Source organism: Geotrypetes seraphini, chromosome 7 (assembly GCF_902459505.1).
Source record: "Geotrypetes seraphini chromosome 7, aGeoSer1.1, whole genome shotgun sequence".
NCBI lineage: Eukaryota > Metazoa > Chordata > Amphibia > Gymnophiona > Dermophiidae > Geotrypetes > Geotrypetes seraphini.
The window spans coordinates 144,928,566-144,947,064 of NC_047090.1; the positions used below are offsets into that span (position 1 = coordinate 144,928,566).

Below are 18,499 nucleotides of genomic sequence, written 5' to 3' on the forward strand. Positions count from 1 at the left end.
TTTGCGGGGGGCTCCCGGAACAGTCAGAGGAGTCTCCAAATTCTTGTAAAAGGTCTCCCTCAGGATGTCATGTAAAGGGAGTTTCAAGAATTCCTTTGGAGGCTGGTCAAAATCAAGAGCGTCTAGAAAGGCTTTAGACTTTTTAGACTCAGCCTCCAAAGGAATAGAAAGAGAATCACACATATCTCTTAAAAAAGAGGAGAAAGATGTGGAATCAGGTTTTGAGGAAGTGTCCTGAAGAACAGGCTCGTCTTCCTCTGAGGAACACTCTCCTTCTGATAGGAAAGGCTCTTCAGAGTCCCCCCACAGATCAGGGTCCCGAATATGGGAACCATGGTGTCGACTCTCAGGGGTGGATGGTTCCTGGTGTCGGGTCTTGCGCACCGATTTACCCGACCTCATCGATGCGGTACCGGGTGATGTTATCGGTTGCACCGGTGCCGAAGTCTGCACCGATTGGTGAAGAGACCTGGGCTCCGGCGCGAGGACAGGCATCGATACCGATGAGGCCAAGTGTATCGGTACCGAAAGAGTGGATGCCGACAATATAGGCTGTTCCACAATCGGTACCGGGGGCCCAGTGGGGACCGACACCGGGGGCCCAGTAGGGACCGACACCGGAAGGCTCGGTGCCAAGAGAGCTGGAAGGATCTTCTGGAGCTGATCCGTAAGCTGTGTTTTCAAGATGGCCGCAATGCGGTCATCGAGGGAGGGCACCGGTACCGCCTTTTTCTTCTGCGGTACCTGTGGTGCCGCTCTACGCCCCGGAGATGAGGAGCCCGATGTCGAGGGACTCACCTCGATAGGGGCGGAGCGCTTCCGCTGGCGCCTCACGGTCGGCAGGACTGGACTCTCTGCAATGGAGACCGGAGGACGCTCCAGCGGGGAAGGCTTCTTAGCCGGCTTACCTGCATGCTGCGACGCCGATGCGGTATCGCGTGGCGTCGATGAGGTGGGTGCCGACGAAACAGGGACCGAGACCGGCGTCGAGGACGCGGGATCGGACATGTCGGTGCCGAAAAGCAGTCTCTGTTGTATCTCACGATTTTTCAAAGTCCGCTTTTTCAAAGTGGCACAGCGGGTGCAGGTGGAGGCCTGATGTTCCGGACCCAGACACTGTAGGCACCAGTTATGTGGGACTGTAAGGGAAATAGGCCGTGCACACCGCTGGCACTTCTTGAACCCGGGCTGGGGGGGCATGAACGGAAAAACGGCTTCCGCCAAATCGAAGGCCGAGGCCTCGATGATGGCAGTAGGCCCCGCCGGGCAAATCAAAGAAAACTAGAAAAAATAAAAGTATATTTTTTTTATAAAAGAAAGAAAAAAGGAAGGGCAAAAAACCCAATTAAGTTTACGCGAGCGGGAAGGCGAAATAAAAAAATTTTCAACAGCCGTTGAAACATGCGACTTCTTAGCTCCGCGGAAACTAAGAAACTGAGGGATCGCGCGCCGGGGTCGGGCGGGAAGGCACTCGCGCGTGCGCGGTGCGGTCTCTAGAACTTTCCAAGTTCTTAGAGTGCAATCACTCTAAAAGTGTCCGTACCGGGGCTCCGTCGGTGCCGTCACCCATCAGTCAAGAATATGCTGCCTGCTTGTCCTGGGATAATGGAAAGATCAATAGCGGTGCAAAATGGAAATTATAAAAACTTTATTAAAATTTGGGAACCATTAACGTCCTTTTGTCATGATTGATGCCATTTTTCTAATATTTCTATATTTAATATGTAAGATAAGGGTGGGGTGGGGGGAGGGTCTCTATTATATGAAAAAATAAAAATTACTAAAGGGATTTCAGGATGGGAGAGGGAGGGTTATATTTACAACTATAAGTTATAATGATAAGATGTACAAGTGGTTAAATCTATGTTATTGTGTTGCAATTTTTGTACACTTGATGAAAGTTTTAAAATGAATAAAGAATTAAAAAAAAAAAAAAAAAAGACCTTTTGAATGTGGGAGGGGTCAACAAAATGACATAAGAGAGCTATCCAGACATAACAAGAGAGCAGTGGAGCACCTTACAGGGCACTGCTGTGAACATCACAAAAAGGGTGCTACACGCATATCTCACCATAAACCCCTTATAATTTATAGTGAGCCCCCCCAAGCATTCCCAAAACCTACTAGTCCCACTTGCCTCTAACCCCAATACCCTTATTGCTGCAGGTGCCACCTATATGGCACTACAGTAGGGTTTGCGGGAGTTTTGGTGAACTCACATTTTCCATCATGAATGCAGTGGTTAGAGTGGCATATGGACCCGAGTCCTCCTCTCTATGGTTCACTAGCGCATCCCCAGACTACTTAAGCCACCTCTTTGCAGCTCTTCTAGGCTTTCCTATGCCAGGTGCTGATGTTCTGGATGCAGGTATGTTCGTTTTTATTCTGATTTTTATGGCGGGGGAGGGGAAGTGATCACCGAGGGAGTGTGTGTGGGTCCCACTTGGGAGTATTGTGTTCAGTTTTGGAGACCGTATCTGGCGAAAGACGTAAGAAGACTTGAGGCGGTCCAGAGGAGGGCGACGAAAATGATAGGAGGCTTGCGCCAGAAGACGTATGAGGAGAGACTGGAAGCCCTGAATATGTATACCCTAGAGGAAAGGAGAGACAGGGGAGATATGATTCAGACGTTCAAATACTTGAAGGGTATTAACGTAGAACAAAATCTTTTCCAGAGAAAGGAAAATGGTAAAACCAGAGGACATAATTTGAGGTTGAGGGGTGGTAGATTCAGGGGCAATGTTAGGAAATTCTACTTTACGGAGAGGGTAGTGGATGCCTGGAATGCGCTCCCGAGAGAGGTGGTGGAGAGTAAAACTGTGACTGAGTTCAAAGAAGCGTGGGATGAACACAGAAGATTTAGAATCAGAAAATAATATTAAATATTGAACTAGGCCAGTACTGGGCAGACTTGCACGGTCTGTGTCTGTCTGTGTATGGCCGTTTGGTGGAGGATGGGCAGGGGAGGGCTTCAATGGCTGGGAGGGTATAGATGGGCTGGAGTAAGTCTTAACAGAGATTTTGGCAGTTAGAACCCAAGCACAGTACCGGGTAAAGCTTTGGATTCTTGCCCAGAAATAGCTAAGAAGAAAAATTTAAAAAAAAATAAATAAATTGAATCAGGTTGGGCAGACTGGATGGGCCATTCGGGTCTTTATCTGCCGTCATCTACTATGTTACTATGTTACTTCACTGGTTATCTGGTCACTTTGGATACCTTCTAGGCACTTAGACCTGTCTTTAGATCGCCTAAGTCACAACGTATAAGTTCCGTCCAGGTAGCCTCGTAAAACTTTCATTTATCCCTGCAGTACAACTAAGTTTAGGTCAGACCACATCCCGCCCACACCACTCCTTCAAAAATGTCCCTTTCAGCTCTGGGCAGACGGCAGCATTCAGAGGCCTAAAAAGTCTCTGGATACGTCTAAAAACCCATTCTGACTATTGGCAGTTGGACGACCTGTCTTTTAGGCCATCCAAGTGCCGATTTAGGCAGTTTTTAGATGTATTTCTGTTTCGATTATGAGCCCCATACTGTACAACAGATTAACAAATTTTAACCATTTGCAGTACAGAACAAGATGAAAATCAAACAAGTCACCAACTTGAGTGCAACTTGCACTAAGAGTGTGAGAGATTTTATAGATATTCCCTAGTTTCTTCAACACAGTGCTGACATTTTAACTAATTACTTTTTAAATGTACGATTACTTTTCAAATAAATTAATTAAAAGATATTTTGTGATTTTCACAGTGACAGAGATTGTATTTTTGATAAGTGATAATTGACTCACAAATTTTTATGTATGTTAAGAACAGATGATCTATGATTTGAGTATCTTATTTTAATATTGAGGGTGTTTTGTATGGATTAGTTCCAAATTGTTTAAAAATAAACTTTTTATTTTTAGGTAGTAAATGATTAAGATATTGGATTGTTTATCTAAGTAGGATAATTATTACAATGAGCTACTGCACAGTTTTTAGGGTTTTATATATATATATATATATAATTTCATGTATTAAATACAATTGTTGGGGCAAGCTAAATATACAACAATAAAGGATAATTGAATGAAGATTCATCAATGGTTGATTGCCTTTTTTGAAATTTGAATTATGTAAAAGAATTTCACTCATTGACTAAATAAGATTCACAATCTATGAATGAACCCTGATAAGTGAGGTTACACTCTTTTTTGCGGATTTTTCCATTGAGCCTCACTTTCTATCTTCTATGCTTCATTTTTCTACAGTGTTCTCCCTAGGGCCTTTCAGCTGGGCGGTCCGCCCGGGTAATTTAGATGACCGCCCAGCTAAATTCTGCTGCCTCTGCTACTGCTCAACATTAAAAAAAAAAAAAAAAAAAAAAGCCGGCTTGATGATTTCACTTTAGCCCGTAGCGAATTTATGCTCCAGGGCTTTAACGTGTGTGTGCCGGCTTCCCTTCTCTTCCCTCCGAAACCGGAAGTTATGTCGGGGGGGGGCGGGGGCCGGGAGGGAAGAGAAGGGAAGCCGGCACGCACATGTTAAATCCCCGAAGCATAAATTCGCTACGGGCTAAGGCCTCCCACAGGTCAGTGAAGCTTTCCATTTGCTCTTCTTGCTGCCGGGTCCAGCCTACTTTCAGTTTCCGCGAAAGCAGGACACGGCAGCATTTCCCCCAATCGATTGTGATCTTGGGCCGATCAGCCTTCTTCTCCGACGGCAGAATTGACATCGGGGAGAAGAATGCTAGTCGGCCTGAAGTAGGGAGGGGGGGGGGCGGCGGCCAGTGGCTTTGGGGCCTGTTCCCCGATGGCAGTGATTTGGCAGTGGCTTGGAGGAGGGCAAGGAGAAAGAAAGTAAGAGGGCAGGAGAGAAACAGAAAAAAAGAAAGGGGGCATGAAGAGAGAAAGAAAGAAAGGGCAGGAAGAGAGGAAGAAAAAGTTGGGGGGAGGGGAATGAGGTCAGGAGGAGAGGAAGCATACAGGCTGAAAGAAGGAAGAAAGATTGGATGCACAGTCAGAGGAAGAAAGTGCAACCAGAGACTCATGAAATCACCAGACAATAAGGTAGGAAAAATGATTTTATTTTAAATTTACTGATCAAAATGTGTCTGAATTTATATCTGCTGTCTATATTTTACACTATGGTCCCCTTTTACTAAACCGCAATAGCGGTTTTTAGCGCAGGGAGCCTATGAGCGTCAAAAGCTCCCTGCGCTAAAAAATGCTATCGTGGTTTAGTAAAAAGGGAGGGGGTATATTTGTCTATTTTTGTATGGTTGTTAGTGAGGTGACAGTGCATAGAGTCATCTGCTTTGACCTCTTTGAGAAAACCCCGGAATAGGAATGATTATTAACATTTTCTCTGCGTACAGTGTGCTTTGTGGTTTTTTAAAAAATTTTTATTATGGTAGATCATTTTGACTCGCAAGCCCAAAAAATAGCCAATGGTAGACTTCAGAGGGTGGTGGTTAACGGTACCCTCTCTAAAACGTCAGAAGTGACAAGTGGAGTACCGCAGGCCTGCTCCTTTTCAACTTATTCATAGGGGACCTGACTCAGGGGCTTCAAGGTAAAATAACACTATTCGCCGACAACGCCAAACTATGTAACATAGTGAGCGGCTCCGATTTACACGATAGTATGATGAAGGACCTGTTTTTGTTGGAACGTTGGTCATCTACCTGGCAGCTGGGCTTCAATGCCAAGAAATGCAAGGTATCTATATTCAAGTTTCATCACGGTGCTCTGGTTTTGGCTCCAGTATTTGTCACTTCCGTTCACCAGGTCTGGCTATCCGTTACCATCTCATATTTTAAAGACTCACTCGTTATAATTAGTGATGATCCACATGTCTTTTCGTAATGGACATGTCTGATTTTAGCATTTGGATCTTAGTACTATAGGTTTGGTCTTTTCTGGTTTCCTTTCTATAGTATGCTTTTCATCTGGAGTCTTTTGAGTTTAGAATTACATTTTATGACGTATTTTTGTGGTTATAATTGTATGACATGTCTAAAATCGGTCAAGTTATCCATTCTTTCTATTATTTTTTGTCCCCTCATACAGTGGCAGACCGCCCCGGGTGCCAGACCTAGGGGGGTACACAGCCGGCTGGATCCAGAACCTTCCAAGCTGCTCTAAATGGCACCTGCACCTCAGCACGGCTGCCGTACTTATTCTGAAGCAGAGTCGGCAGCCGCACTGAAGTGCAGGAAGGTCCCACGATGACTGCATTTGCTGCCTCTGCCTCCGGAAGACGTAAGTGACATCGGAAGGGGAGGACCGGCAGCTGCACTCATTGTGGAACCTTGCTGCAATTCCCTGTGTCTGCCGGCCCACCCCCTCCAATGTCACTTACATCTTACAGAGGCAGAGGCAACAGAAGCAGTCATCATGGGACCAAAAGGGACCAAAAGGGAGAAAAAGGAGGTCAGGGTGGTATGGAAAGGTGGTGGAGGGAAAGAAAGGGGTCAGATGCTGATGGAATTGGTGTGCACGGAAAGGAGAGAGAGACATAAGGGGGAAGGATACTGGATGGAATTGGGTTGGAGGGAAAGGGGGCAGATGCTGATGGAAGTGGGGGGAAGGGAGAGGAGATTGAAATGCCAGACCATGGGGGTGTGGGAGAGGGAAGGGAAGAAGAGGAGAGAGATGCCAGACCACTGAAGGAGGGAAGGGAAGAAGATGGATGCCAGAATAATAGGGGTGAAGGGAGAGATGGAAGGGGAATACAAGGAGAGAAGATGCCATATAGAAGGGGCAGAGAGAGGGTAGACAGTGAATGAAAGGAAGAGAATGTCAAGACTATGAGGAAAGCAGAAACCAGAGAAGACAATGTAGAAAAAAATTATATTTATTTATTTTTTTGCTTTAGGGGAGATGCATCGCTGTTTCTGTGGTGTTGCATTGTATGCAGAGTCCAGCTTCTTGGTAGTTCAATTTAACCTTTGTCTACGTTTTTCTATTTTATCCCCCCTTTTACAAAACTGTAGAGCTTTTTTTTTTAGCACTGGCCATGATGGTAATTTCTCAGAATTCTATGAGAGTCTGAACTGTTACCACCATGGCTAAAAACCACATTACAGATTTGTAAAAGGGAGAGGGGTTAGTTTGTGATTACATATTCCATACTAGGCGAAGGTGTGTTCGAAAGACATGGTTTTCAGTTAGGATTGACTGTGCAGGATTGATCTGTACTAGTCTGGCTTGTTTAGTTTTACAATGGGCGTATTGATGTACTGCTCACTGCAATATGTAAGATGCTGCCTTTTCCTAGGTACACTCTTGTGTGATGTGTGGATTGTTACTAAAAATCATGTTTTTCATACAGATGGGGTGTGTGTCAAAAAAATGATGGGCCTCGGTTGTCACATATGCTAGGTACACCACTGCCTTCATAGTTTATACCTAATCCACAAGCCTGCTTTTAGGACCTACAGGGTATGTATCCCTCTGATTCATGACAATTTCACTTCTCATGTTATCTTATCCATTCTTTTTATTATACAACTGCCCAGATAAGCATCATTCTTTGACGTGATTGGACCTTGAAAACTTAAGGCATCAGTGTTCTCCCCAGAAATTTTTCCAGCCATGAAAAACATTTGCTGCATTTAGTGTGCCACAAAAAACATTTGCTCCGTTTAGTGTGCCGGAGTTAAAAAAGTTTGAGAGACGCTGCTCTATACCATATGAAAGAGGGAAAATATCTAATTATTCACTTCTAGAATTGGATACTTCTTAAATTTAATATATATATTATGGAACAAGTGTCAAACCTTAAGAAAGGCAGTCATATTGAGCATTGGAAAATAACTAATAATAATTAACTAATACAAATAGTACACATTTAGGGCTCCTTTTACTAAGCTGCGATAGCGGTTTTACTGCGCGCTTAGCTCACGCAGAATTGCTGCACATGCTAGACACTAACACCAACATTGAGCTGGCGTTAGTTCTAGCCATGTAGCGTGGCAATTCTGCACGCGCTAAAAATGCTATTGCAGCTTAGTAAAAGGAGTCCTTAATTTTCCCCACCACCAAATTTCCCTGTCCCGCCCCACCCGGCTACTTTTTCATGCCACCCGGCTGGAAAAAATTTCTGGGGAGAACACTGTTCTAGTGTTTACTAAATTTAAACAATATTCTACACATTATACCAATAACTCTAACTCATCCAGACTTCACAGGTGGGCATACATATGGACAAATTACACACTTTTGAAGATATCCATGTGGTTTGAAAACACACATGTGTATCCAGCAAATATACACAGATCTGTACGCAAATGTGTGTATATGCTAGCATTCTAAACATTTAGCCAAATGCTGACACTTAAGTCCCTATTTTATAAGATTATTTCCTTGAGGAAATTGCAAGAGGAAAAAAGGGGGTCCAACCTTGTCTGCAGTGAAAAAACCAACCAGGAACAAACAAACCAAAACTGCAGATATGTACAACGAAGTAGGCAATTACAATCTTTAGTGACTCTCAGCGTGACATATCATCTGTATGTTTTTACTGTATTTTTCAATATTATTTGTGACATATATATTTTTTCCCTTTTCTACCATGGACCCCCGATGAAGGTTGTCCGAAACACGGACCGTGTTGGGTCCCTTGTTTGGTAAAAAGGTTTTTAATACATTTTGGTTGTCACAATAAATTTTGCCTACTTCGTTGTACATATCTGCAGTTTTGGTTTGTTTGTTCCTTGAGGAAATTGCCCCTCCCTCCCCAAGGACTGAAAATGAAACAGTTGGAAAGTTTAACCTTTTGTTATTTTAATCATTGGCCAGAGAGATTCTTGTTGATAACAATGATTTGGAGAATAAGACCTTAGTCAAATATATAGACATTGTTGACTAACCCTCACCCCCCCCCAAACACACACACATTTTACAAAACCATGCAAGAGGTGTTTAGCGCCGGCTGGTGTGCTAAATGCTCTGCACTGCTCCGACACTCATAGGACCGGCTGGTGCTAAAATCCTCTTGCGCAGTTTAGTAAAAGGGAGGATAAGTAAGCTTAATACAGATATGCCTTTTAATTAGACAGTTTGCCACAAATAAAAGGACTCTGGAAACGGAGCTATTGGTTATGATGTTCACTGCAATTATTTTATCTATTCTAAAATTGTCCCATAAGGAAACTAGGCATTTCACAAGCACCTGTAGTAGACAAATATCTGGTAAAATAGAGAAGCTTAAAATAAGATGTCACCACTACCGCCACCAATTCTTTTTCTGGTTAACTGGCTGAGGTCCTTCCATCCCCACCTCTTAAAATGGAACCATTTTTGAAACTGACACAGACAGCAAGGTTTCCTTATTGGACTACAGATATGCTATCTCCATCATAGCAGCACAGGGTAACTGCTACAGCAATATGCTAAGGATGAGTATGGAAAGCATCTTTCTGTCAGGCTACTCAATACATGCCAGAACTAGTTCCAAACCCGATATGCATACAATTCTTCAAAACTGTTCACTGAAAAGTAAGTTTTGCATTCAAAATGTAATCAGCTGCTTTAATTATAAAAATTAAATCATACCCAAGAAAAGCATTCTGTGTCTGAAGATCATGTTCCTCCTTCTGTAAACATTCCATCTCTTCTCTAGTATGCTTCAGTTCAGCTTGCAGCTGATTTATTTGGACAGCATTTGATTTACGGGCAGCCAAAATAGAAGCTACAAACGTTAATAAATAAAAATTATTTGGGACATAGAGTCGCACAAACATCTTTATCGGTACACAGGTTCTTTCATGCTCATAACATTTTCACTAATTCTTAAATTTCAGAGAGGGGCAAGTCTCGTCACTGCAGCTCATGCCATGATATCATCAAGGCTGAATTATTATGATACATTCTATATTGGTATTACTACAAAGGGTCTGCCCCTGTTCCAATTGATTCAGAATATCGCAGCATAGCTAATAGAAGATTGTAAGCGATGTGATCACATCACAACATTCCTGCAAAATCTTCACTGGCTACCAGTGTTATCTAGGGCTAAATTTAAAACAATATCTGATCTTCAAGGCCCTTAAAAGAAATAGGCCAAAGGAAAAGAGATTTCTCTACACACCTCTAAGGTTGCTAAGGTCCTCCCCAGGGAATATACCTAATCACACCCTCTCCGAAGGAAATCATGTGATGTGACATCTGGCAATAAAACTTCTTTGGAGTAGCCCCCAAGACTATGGAACACACTCCCAGAAAGGCCTTGTTTAAATACCAGGCATGCCCCTTGACAGAGGTGATGGAAACATAGTGGTGTTAGAAAATACACAGGTGGGCATACGGACAGAACAGATAGGTATGAAGGCCCAGATTCTATAAACAGTGTCCCGATTGTAGGCGGCCAACTGCTGCCTAACCAGCCAATCGGGACACGTTTTCTAAAAAAAACCCCAAAAAAACCCCACAACCCTTCCTAGGTAGGCCGCCTACATTGGAGGCACCACCGGAAGCATAGGGAGGCACGCAAGCCTGCCTAAGCTTGCCTAAGGCTAGCTGTGGGCATGGCTTGGCCCAGAAGCAGCCTTAGGTGGCCATATGCTTCTCCCTAGGCCAGCGGTAGACATGTACAACGTAGGCCAGCAAAATACTGGCCTACATTGTAAGCAGATGCGGCCACTGAGCTGGGCAAGAGATCTTCCTGCCGCGATAAATTTAGTAGCTGCCCATCATCCCCCCCCCCCACCCACCCACCATCCCCCCTGTATATATCGCCAGCAGGAGGAATGCCCAGTCCCTCATGCCCGGCATTCCTGAACCCACCCCCCCAATGAACGAATGCAGGAGGGAGGCCCAGTCCCTCCTGCCAACACTCCCCCCCCCGGAAAGTTTGCCACCACCCACACACCCCCGGACCCTCCCCAACCTGTTTTCGTTGGCCAGACAGGATGTACTGGGAGTGGCCTAATATTCCAATTGGCCAGATCACTTAGGCCATCCCCCCATAGGAGGGGCCTAAGGGATCTGACCAATTGGAATCATAGGCCACTCCCCATGCATCCCAGAATGCACTGGGAGATAGGTCTAACATTCTGGTTGGCTCAGGCGCCCAAGACCCCTCCTACAGGAGGGGCCTACAGGAGGGGCCTTAAGCACCTGAGCCAATCAGGCCCTTAGGCTTCTCCCTGGTGAATCCCAAGATGCATTCCTTCAAAGGTGGGCCTGCTGGCCGGATGCAAACAGGAGCTGTCTGGTCAGCCAATAAAAATAGGTTGGGGGAGGGGTGTCAGCAGGAGGGACTGAGCATACCCCCTGCCAGTAGTCTTTGCGGGGGGGGGGGGGAACGGGTTACCGCTAAACATATCATGGCAAGGAGATCCCTTGCTGCGATCAACTCGATTCTCTAACCGGCATCTGTAACATGTACATCGGTTAGAGAATTGGGTTCTTAGGTGGGCTCAGGTGCAATTCTCTACAGCATGCCCTTGGGTGATTCTCAAAAGCCGCTTAGGTGGCTTCTGAGACTGAGCGTCCTATACAGAATCCGGGCCGAAATGTCCTCTCTACCCCTGCCTCCTATAAGCCTCTCACTCACACAATAAAAATACCTGAACTTGCGGGGATCCCCAAGCTAAAAACCTCCTCCAGTCCTCTTAAGAGTATCCAGAAAGCAAAGTTACTTACCTGTAGCAGGTACTGTATTCTCAGGAGGACAGCAGGACAAGTATCCTTACATCTAGGTGATGTCATCCTGACTACAGCCCGGTGCAGACACTACCCAACGTTCTACAGCTTTAAGAGGCTTTTGGCAGCAGTCCCACTGCATATACATGAGTGCTTCCTCCCCAACACACAAGCAAAGGACCCTCAGTAATATAAAATAGCAAGAAAAGGATTCAATTCCCAAGAGCAGTGGGATGGTGGTAAGAATACCTGTCCTGCTGTCCTTGGAAGACACCTACTACAGGTAAGTAGCTTCGCTTTCTCCAACGACAAGCAGGACAGTTGTATCCTTACAACTACCATGCTCACCAAAAACAGCAATACAATAGAATCTCACAATGGCAAGACTATCAACCTCAAGCAAATACAAACTGGTTGTAGAGGTTCAGCCTAGAACTGAATAAAATTTGATCTAGAAAAGGTGGATTTGGATTCTAGACACCAATTAAGTTCTGGAGGACTGACTGACTAAGCTGAATGTCATGTCAGATATTCTGCTCAAGGTAGTAATGAGAGGTGAATGCATGAGCTTTAGACCACGTTGCAGCTGTGCAGATTTCATCAACAGAGGCTGACCTTAAGTGTGCTACCGATGCAGCCATAGCTCTGACACTATGAGCCATGACATGACTGTCTAGTCAGCCATGGCAGGGCATAAGCAAAGGAGATGCAATCTGCTAACCAACTGGATAGAGTGTGCTTACTGTTTGTTGTCTCCTTTCTGTTGGGATCAAAAGAAACAAAAAGCTGTGTGGACTGTCTATGGGCTTTAGTCTGCTCCAGACAGAAGGCCAAGGCTCGATTGGAGTTTAAAGTAAGCAGTATACATTTGACAGGATGGGCATGTGGAGGAGTGTGTGGCGCAGTGGTTGGATCTACAGCCTCAGCACCCTGGGGTTGTGGGTTCAAACCCCGCGCTGCTCCTTGTGACCCTGGGCAAGTCACTTAATCCTCCATAGCCCCAGGTACGTTAGCTAGATTGTGAGCCCACCGGGACAGAGAGGGAAAATGCTTGAGTACCTGATTGTAAAACCGCTTAGATAACCTTGATAGGCGGTATATAAAATCCTAATAAACTTGAAACTTGAAAACATGCGACTTGAGGTAAAATGTTGGCAGAATTACTAACTAATTAAGATGGAACTCTTGACACTAACTTAGGAAGGAATTTAGTATGCATACAGAGAACTACCCCATTATAATAATGGATTGACAGCAAAAAAAATTGTTGTCATCTCCATTGTGTACAAAATGCAACAATTAGACTTTTATAGAAATTTCACTTCCATGACCCCCGTATTCCAAGCACTAGCATCAGCCCACTGGCTACCCATAGCCAAATTCCACATCTTCAAAGACTTAGTACTGGCTTTCAAGCCCTTACACAATATGGCGCCCTGTTACATAATCATTCAAACTTCCACCATAGGTCCGAAACAGGCCGCTCCACTCTCAAGAGGACATACGTCTACAAATACTCCCTTGGTCATGGCCTCCAACTAGAAAGTGCCAGTGTTCCTACCAGTGGCGAACCTAGCATGTGTGACACTCGGAGCCCATCATTTTTTGGCACCCCCCCCCCCATCTGTACGAAAAACATGATTTTTAGTAACAAGCCACACGTCACACATGAGTACCTAGGAAAAGGCAGCATCTTACATATTGCAGTGAGCAGTACCTCAATACACCCATTGTAAAATTAAACAAGCCAGACCAGCACAGTTCAATCCTACACCGTCAATCCTAACAGAAAACCATGTCTTTCGAACACAAAGAACACAGAAAACACCTTCACCTAGTATGGAATATGTCATCACAAACTAACCCCTCCCCCTTTTACAAAACTGTAGTGTGGATTTTAGCCACGGTGGTAACAGCTCTGACGCTCATAGAATTCTGAGCATCAGAGCTGCTACCACCACGGCTGGTGCTAAAAAACGCTCCACAGTTTTGTAAAAGGGGGGATAAAATAGAAATACATAGACAAAGGTTAAATTGAACCAGCAATAAGCTGGACTCTGCATACAATGCAACACCACAGAAATAGTGACACATGTCTCCTAAAGCAATTAATAAATAGAAATTTTTTGTTCTACCTTTGTCTTCTATGGTTTCTGCTTTCCTCATCTTCTTGTTACTGTCTTCCTTCCATCCACTGCCTGCCCTCTCTCTCCCCTATATGGCATCTTCTCTCCTTCTATGCCCCTTCCAGAAACTGTATGCCCTTCCATCTCTCCTTTCACCCTCATTGTTCTGGTATCTGTCTCCTCTTCTTCCCCCCTGCTCTGGCATCTCTCTCTCCGCTCCCTTCCTCCTGTTCTTCCCTGGTCTTCCTTCTCAATTTATTTTCTGCCTCTGTCTAAATTCTTTTTTACTATTCAGTCCTCAATTTCCCTCTTTCACTGTGTCTACCTATACCTTGTCACCTCTTTCCCTCACCCCTTCCAGTTAACTAACTCTATCCTCTTCCCTTAATCCTGCATGTGCCCTTTTTTTCTTTCTCCTCCCCTTTTCCTTCCAGCATCTGCTCCCCCTTTCCCTCACACTTCCATTCAGCAGCTGTCCCTCCTCACCCCCACACTTCCATTCAGTGTCTGTTTCCCTCTCTCTACTCCTTCCATCTATTGTTCACCCTCTATCTCGCCCCTTCCATTCACTGCCCTCTGTGCTCTTTTCCATCTAGTGTCCACCCTCTCTCTCTCTCTTCCATAAGGCATCGTCCCTCTTTCTATGCTCCTTCCATAAACTATCTATCCCGTGCCCCTTCTCTCCTTTGTACATGATTGATTTCAACTCTGTCACCTCTCCGTTTTTCTCTCTCTGTCACCACCCCCTCCCCTAAGCTCTGGCATCTCTCTCTTCTCCTTTCTTTCCTTCCCACCTCACGGTCTGGCATCATCCCTTCCCTGATTCCCTGCATCTCTCTCCTTTCCTTTTCTTCCATCTCTCCCTCCCCCTCCATGCTCTGACATCACCTCCTTCCTTTCCCCCTTGATCTGGCATACCTTCCTCCTTCCCTCCATGCCCTGGCGTCTCTTCTTCCCTCCAAGCCCTGGCATCTCCTTTCATTCCCTCCAGTTGGGTACAGCAACACTCTCCCTAATTTTCTCCCCCTCTGCTCCCTTTCCTCCTTCTGTCACCCAAGGCCTGGTGTCCTGAAGTTCATCGGGCAGCAGCAGCATTCACAATTCACTGCTGTTGCCGGCTTCAGGCCTTCCTCTCTGTCGGGTCCTGTCTTCATGAAAACAGAAAGTAGGAAGGACCCGGCAGAGAGGAAGGCCTGAAGCCGGCAACAGCAGCGAATTGTTAAAGCTGCTGCTGCCTGAAGAAGGTAATGGCGCCAGGCCTTGGAGCACCGAGGCAGACCGCTTCATCATCAGTGACGCTTCAACGGCAGGAGAAAGCCGCGATGCAGCCTGTTTAGCGCTGTGGCTGCCGACGCTACTGGAGGGAGGTTTGCTGCTCTTGCTGGGAGGGTCGGAAGGGTTCACTCGCTGGTCACCTTAAGTAAGGAGGGAGGGAGTGCGATAGGGACCAGGCCGGCTGTGCACCCTCCCTAAGGCTGCACCCAGGGCGGACAGCCACCCCCCCCCATCCCCCTCTTGGTACGCCATTGGTTCCTACTCCAATTTCTTACCAAAATACTGAATCAATTGCCTCTACATATCAGATCCCTCAAAGGACTTTTAAGCTTTAGGAGGGGAAAAAAATCCCAACTCACCTCTTCACCTAATTCTCTGCTAGTATCCATATAGTCAGTACCTAAACTCCAGTTCCTTATTCAGTTTGACCATCCAGTCTAATTCCCAAGCAAATGTATTCCTCTTGTACACTGATCTTAATTCTTTCTATGAAGACTAACTCAGGTTAAATAACTGTACTGTATGTTGTACTAACTTCTTTCTGTGAATACCAATTCATGATGGTCAAATTGCATATTGAAAAATTCTCTGTGTATGCTAATTTATAATGAACAAACTGTATTATACAATCACTGTAACTTGTATTGCATAACTTGTTTCTCTTATTATTATGTATGTAACCTTGTTCTGACCTCCCTAGAGAGGACGGGATATAAAACTAAATAAATAATGACATCTATATGTATAATGTGGATCAGCTACTAGGACCTGAAGCTCACTAACTCTATGAGCTGAAGTGACCACCACCAAAAACAGTACCTTCAAGTCAAGCACTTCAGCTGGCTCAAAAGTAGCTTTTATCAGATGAGTGAGGACAATATTGAGATCCCAAGACTCTGTGGGAGGTTTGAAAGGGGGCTTCATCAACATCAAACCGTATAAAGTGAACTAGAGGCTGTACAGAATCTACACTCCCGGCCCTTCACCCCCCCCCCCATGAAGTTCGCAGTTCCCCAGACTCACCCCTCCCCCATGAAGATCCTTGCAAGGAGGGATGCCTGCTCCCTCCTGCCTCTCCTACTCAGCTACCCCAATACCCCCCGCTCCACCCTGTAACCTTATATGGAAGAAGAGAGCAGGAGGGATGCCCAGTCCCTCCTGCTGGCAGGCCTGCTTCTCCAAAATAGTGGGCCTTTCCCTTCCTGGTGTATCCTTGGATGAACAGGGAGGGGCCTAAGGCCCTGATTGGCTCAGGCGTCTAAGGCTTCTCCCCATTGTTTTGCACTACTAAGAAAAAAAAATGGTGGTTGGCAGTTGCAATTCTAAATTAATACATGGGATGTAACTTGCACAGAATGGCAGTTAAAACACAGAGCGGGGGTTACCTGCATTTTATTGGGCAGAATAGATGGGCCTTTTCTGACTTTATTTGCCATTATCTACTATGTTATGCTGTGTTAGTGCTATCAATGTAAATCATGTTAGGATCCTGTATGGAAGAAGATTCTGTATAAGTTTAGATAACAATATTACCTTCTATTTCTTCAGATATCTTTCCTGGAAGCTGGGCCAATTTGAAACGCAATTTACAATTTTCTATGGTCACCATCTCTAGCTTTTCACGTGTGTATCTTCTTATTGCTTCCTAACAATTGAAAAGTCACGTATAAATATGTTGTTTCAAAAAAAATGGGCATATCTCATGATTGCAAATGCTAGCATTTTCAGATAGTATTTTTATTTTTCATAACTTTACCAAAGTTAAATTTTATAAATGATAAACACAGAAATGTTATGATGTCCCATTCTGTTATCTTAAAATCCTTTTAAAAAATGGGCCTTGTATACTAAAACAAATTCTAAAGTATAAGTTTTAACTACCCATTTATTATCTCATGATCTATAGTTGCAGTCTGCTTTACCCTTTATCATTAATTTTCCCCACAGTCAAGATCATCCTAGTGAGTCTGTTGGAGAAAAGTTAAACAATTGTGATCAACAATCATTGTTCAAAACCCTGCTACCAATTCAGGTGTTTGGCAAAAGGACAGGGTGTTAACAGATCAAATCACAAAGCTACCCCCCCCCCCAAAAAAAAAAAAAAAATCCCACACAAGTTATTAATAAATAACATAAAAATTGCCATACTGGGACAGACCAAAGGTCCATCAAGCCCAGTATCCTGTTTCCAACAATGGCCAACCCAGGTCCCAAGCACCTAGCTAGATTTTATGCTGCTTATCCTAGGAATAAGCTGTGGATTTCCCCAAGCCATCTCAATAATGGCCTATGGACTTCTTTTTTGAAAATTATCCAAACCTTTAGTTTAAATTAGTTTAAACCCCACTAAGCTAACTGATGTCGCCACATTCTTCAGCAACAAATTCCAGAGTTTAATTAAATGTTGTGTGAAGAAATATTTTATCTGGTTTGTTTTAAATGTAAATGAGGCTACCTACAAGCAGTCTCACAACATGGGATGCATAGCCCACTTGTCCAGGAATAGAGTGGGATTGTAGAAGAATCAGAGTTCTTCTGTTCTGCATTGCATTCAGTCAAATAAGTTTAGGAAGCAGATCACAATAAGACAAGTCCTAAATTAAGGGGAATTATAAATCATAGCAATCCTTTTTATTAAAATATAACTTCTATTGGTTTTACTAAGGTAAACCGCTCTTATGAATAGACTAATTAGATAAGACTAGTGTACTGTACGAGTATTAGCAAAATACCTTGTCTTATACTGTATTTTGTGTTCCATAAGATGCACTTTTTTTCCACCCACAAGTGAGTGGAAATCTTGGTGCATTTTATGCAGCAAAGATACAAAATTTGCTCCTCCCCTTAGCGTTGTAAAAACCCTCCTGCCGCCGCTGAACCTTTTCAAAAACCCCCGCCTCTCAGCACCACCGCCGCATCTTCTCTAAATCCCCCCGCCACCGCACTTTTTCTAAACACCCCTGCCCTGCCTCTCAGCACCACCACCACACCTGTTAAAAACAAACACTCGCCCGCTCATCACCGTCAGTACCTTTATTAAACAGCCTGGTGGTCCAGTGGTATCTCTCCCTCGCTAGACGGCTCTCATATTCAGATTAGGAGCACGGTTGTAAGGAGCAAACTTTACGTGCTCCTGCTTGGGCCAGCCTCCGCTTTCTGAATGGCTGGCGTCAGTTCTCTCAGGACTCTTGAGAACTGACGCCAGCCATTCAGAAAACAGTGCGGAGCCAGGCAGGAACACAGAAAGCTCGCGCCTGACCTTCACGCTGCTGACCTGTGTGCCACTGAGTACAAGAGCTGTCTAGCGAGGGAGGGAGAAATTTAAAAGGTATGGGGGTTGGGCTTTTGTTTTGGCTAAGTCTTGGGTTTTGTCAGGTACCTTTATCTGCTTTTTTGTTTTAGATTAGGGAGGTCAGTATTTTTGACTGTTGGGTTATCCTTTGATCTCCAGGGGTCCTAAGA

The 18,499-nt window shown here is 44.6% G+C and overlaps 1 protein-coding gene across 2 annotated transcripts in view; it reads right to left on the bottom strand.

Annotated features, from left to right (window-relative positions):
* The window catches only part of LOC117363772 (myosin-9-like), a 201,935-nt gene that overhangs the window by 171,315 nt on the left and 12,121 nt on the right, over nucleotides 1-18,499 (bottom strand). For both annotated transcript variants that reach the window (XM_033952064.1, XM_033952063.1), the window contains exons 3-4: nucleotides 16,571-16,682; nucleotides 9,546-9,681 (exon numbers count right to left, since the gene is read on the bottom strand). In XM_033952064.1, coding sequence (XP_033807955.1) covers nucleotides 9,546-9,681; nucleotides 16,571-16,682 — 248 coding nt within the window. The remainder of the gene's footprint in view (nucleotides 1-9,545; nucleotides 9,682-16,570; nucleotides 16,683-18,499) is intronic.